The sequence below is a fragment of the Solanum tuberosum genome, unplaced genomic scaffold, assembly GCF_000226075.1.
Source record: "Solanum tuberosum cultivar DM 1-3 516 R44 unplaced genomic scaffold, SolTub_3.0 scf00224, whole genome shotgun sequence".
Classification (NCBI taxonomy): domain Eukaryota; kingdom Viridiplantae; phylum Streptophyta; class Magnoliopsida; order Solanales; family Solanaceae; genus Solanum; species Solanum tuberosum.
In genome coordinates, this window is record NW_006239153.1 from 992,880 (window position 1) to 996,676 (window position 3,797).

Here is a 3,797-nt window from a genome sequence, read left to right on the forward strand (position 1 = left end):
ACTTGGTCAGATTTCCCTGATTTGTCCTCCATGCCTTGCCTGCTGATCTACGGTCATCACCTACGGACCGTGAATGGACCTACGGTCCATAGATCACCTCCGTGGATGCCTTTCTTCTGCATTTATTTCAGCTGTCTCTACACTTCCGCGCCTGAACGTCTTTCCTGTAAAACATGATAAAAACACATCAAAACCAATATAAAAAGGCCTTAGACACACACAACTTGTAAGTGAAACGTATTAGAAATACCGTAAACTCACGGTATATCATGTGCTACTCCCAACTAACTTCTGAGGCAACCTAGCTAACTGTTGACGTGGACTATAAATATCTCAATATCCCTCCTCAAGTTGGACGTGATACTAGCACAATCAACTTGTCTAATATTGCAGAGTGTTTAACTCCTGTGAGAGCCTTATTAGTGAGAACATCAGCTAACTGATCACTGGTTCTAATATGACACAAGAAAATGAGGCCTTCTAGGATTTTAGCTCGTACATAGTGACAGTCAACCTTGATATGTTTAGTTTATTTGTGAAAAATAGGATTTTTGGCTATCTGTAAGGCTGATTGGCTATCACAATAAATAGGAAAGGGACCATCTCTAGGCATAATGAGTTCTACGAATAGTCTATCCAGAAGGCTTGGACCTTGTAATCATCAGTGGAGGACATGAACAACCCCAATGTTGGATCCTTTTTGAGATACCTGAGCATGGGAAAAGCAACCAGCAGGTGAGGTTCTCTAGGATCCTGCCTGAACTGGCTAAGATGTTAAACTACATATGCACTGGGTCTGGTATGGGTTTTTCCTCACCTGCTTTGAGTTTGACAGTAACATCAAGAGGTGATGCAAGACCGAAATAGTGTGAGAAGGAACTGATTTCCAAACCTAAGAAATAATGCAACTTCCCGAAATCCTTTATTTTAAACTGATTGTGAAGGAAACTTTTCAACTGCGCAATCTCTTCTAAATCAGTTCCAATGAGTAGAATGTCATACACATATACAACTATAAATACAATAGAGTATCCCTTCTTTCTATAGCACAATGAATAGTCATTAGTATAATCCCTAGATCTTAGTGCATCAGATGGTTTGGCATACCATTGTCTACTTGCCTGTTTCTAGCCATTAAGTGACTTATTCTATTTGCAAACCAGTCCTTTGGTGTGAATGTCTAGTCCATGTAAACTTCCTCATGTAGTTCCCCACGAAGGAATGCATTGGTCACATCCAATTGGTAAATACTCCAATGTTTCTTTACAACAGTAGCAATCAGAGCTCTCTCAGTTGTCATTTTGATAACAAGAGAAAAAGTCTCAGTGTAATGTAATATACTCCGTAGTGTTTGAGTGTAGCCCTTCACAACTATCTTGGCCTGATATATCTCTATACTACCATATGCCTTGTGCTTGATTTTGTCAACCCATCCGCAAGTTCATTTGTGTGCTTATACTAAGCTACAAGTCCTGATCTAAACTGTGCAACATCCGCCCCCCCCCCCTTCCCCAATTTCCTCCAAGAGGTTTCTTCCATAAAATCCTCATATCTTCCTTTATGTAAAGGATTGAACAAAATCAAAACTATGAGTCCTATATTTGAGAGTTTGAGCTTAATTGATTTGGATGATCTTTGGTTGTTGGAATACTTAAATCTAATCTCAACTTCCTTATTCGATTCCTTTATATTCCAAAACTCATGTGCCTTGGTGGGTTCAAAGCTAATGGAAGTTGAGATTAGATTGAAGTATCACTACAACATAAACAACTTTTAGTGGCAATAAATATAAACATTAATAAAGAATGTTAAAGTCTTTATCGGCATTAGTTAAGTGCCATTAGAACCAATGTCGCTAAAGGCTTTGTTAGAACAAAAATACTCAAGAAACTGATTTGAAGAATAAAAATTGAGTGAACTTATGAATTCCAGCTGTGTATTAATTTGCATAAGATCTGAATTTATACAAGGAAAAACCTAACCATTTCCTATCTAGTAGCCACTAACAACCATCAAATGGGCCACTAACAGCCATTAAATGGGCCACTAACTTCAGAAAGTTGAGCAACTAAAGTTGACTAAGTCTAGCTTAAAAATAGGAAGCACTAAACTGAAATAAGTAAAAACAATAAAAAAAACAGTAAAAATAATAAGCTGGAAAAAATCCCAATTTTCTAACACTCCTCCTTGGCATTTTTGTGGCAAACACCAATTCGTTGCCTCAGATCTTCAAACCTTTCCTTTGGCAATGACTTGGTGAAAATGTCAGCTAGCTGGTTCTGAGATGAACAATGAACAAGCAACACTTCATTAGATTGTTGGACTTCTCTAATAAAATGAAACTTGATCTTGATATGCTTAGTTCGACCATGAAACACTGGATTTTTTGAGATAGAAACTGCTGAACTGTTGTCACACATGATCTTGGTAGCTTCTGTTTGTTCATAGCCCAAGTCCTTCAACATCTTCCTTAGCCAGATAGCTTGATTCACAGCAGATGCAGCAGCTATGTACTCAGCTTCTGCTGTTGATTGAGCTGTAGTTTCTTGTTTCCTAGAGCTCCAACTAAAACAACTTGTCCCCAAACAAAAAAGATATCCAGAGGTGCTTCTGGAATCATCAACTCCGCCACCCCAATCACTATCAGAGTACCCGATCAGGTTCATGGTTACTTCGGCAGATGTTGGGAAAAAAATTCCAAACTTGCTGGTTCCTTTAATATACCTTAACACTCTTTTAGCCGCTGTGAAGTGTGTGTCTCTAGGCGAATGCATGAACCTAGAGAGCAAACTTACAACAAATAGAATGTCAGGTCTGCTTGCGGTTAGATATAGAAGACTGCCAATTAAGCTTCTATACATACTATTATCCACTTTTTCGGAATCCTCATCCTTGCCAAGCTTCACACCAGTAGAGATTGGAGTACTCACAGGTTTGCAGTCTTGCATTTTGAACCTGTTTAGAATATCCGAAATGTATTTCTGCTGGCATATGAAAATTCCATCACTGGATTGCAACACTTCCATGCCAAGAAAGTACTTCATGACTCCAAGATCAGTCATTTCAAAGATTTTCTCCATTTCATCCTTGAACCTTTGGATTAGTTCAATTTTGCTTCCTGTCACAAGCATGTCAAATGGGCCACTAACAGCCATTAAATGGGCCACTAACTTCAGAAAGTTGAGCAACTAAAGTTGACTAAGTCTAGCTTAAAAATAGGAAGCACTAAACTGAAATAAGTAAAAACAATAAAAAAAACAGTAAAAATAATAAGCTGGAAAAAATCCCAATTTTCTAACACTCCTCCTTGGCATTTTTGTGGCAAACACCAATTCGTTGCCTCAGATCTTCAAACCTTTCCTTTGGCAATGACTTGGTGAAAATGTCAGCTAGCTGGTTCTGAGATGAACAATGAACAAGCAACACTTCATTAGATTGTTGGACTTCTCTAATAAAATGAAACTTGATCTTGATATGCTTAGTTCGACCATGAAACACTGGATTTTTGTAGATAGAAACTGCTGAACTGTTGTCACACATGATCTTGGTAGCTTCTGTTTGTTCATAGCCCAAGTCCTTCAACATCTTCCTTAGCCAGATAGCTTGATTCACAGCAGATGCAGCAGCTATGTACTCAGCTTCTGCTGTTGATTGAGCTGTAGTTTCTTGTTTCCTAGAGCTCCAACTAAAACAACTTGACCCCAAACAAAAAGATATCCAGAGGTGCTTCTGGAATCATCAACTCCGCCACCCCAATCACTATCAGAGTACCCGATCCGGTTCATGGTTACTTCAGC

At 38.6% G+C, this 3,797-nt stretch overlaps 1 protein-coding gene across 1 annotated transcript; it reads right to left on the reverse strand.

Annotated features, from left to right (window-relative positions):
- Nucleotides 1–2,174: 2,174 nt before the first annotated feature.
- Nucleotides 2,175–3,155, reverse strand: LOC107062436 (uncharacterized mitochondrial protein AtMg00810-like). The gene has a single exon (XM_015313080.1). The coding sequence runs from the start codon at nt 3,153–3,155 to the stop codon at nt 2,175–2,177; it is 981 nt and encodes a 326-aa protein (XP_015168566.1).
- Nucleotides 3,156–3,797: the final 642 nt, after the last annotated feature.

Coding starts and splice junctions, on each gene's coding strand:
- LOC107062436 (XM_015313080.1), bottom strand. CDS start 3,155: ATGGCTGTTAGTGGCCCATTTGACATGCTTGTGACAGGAAGCAAAATT.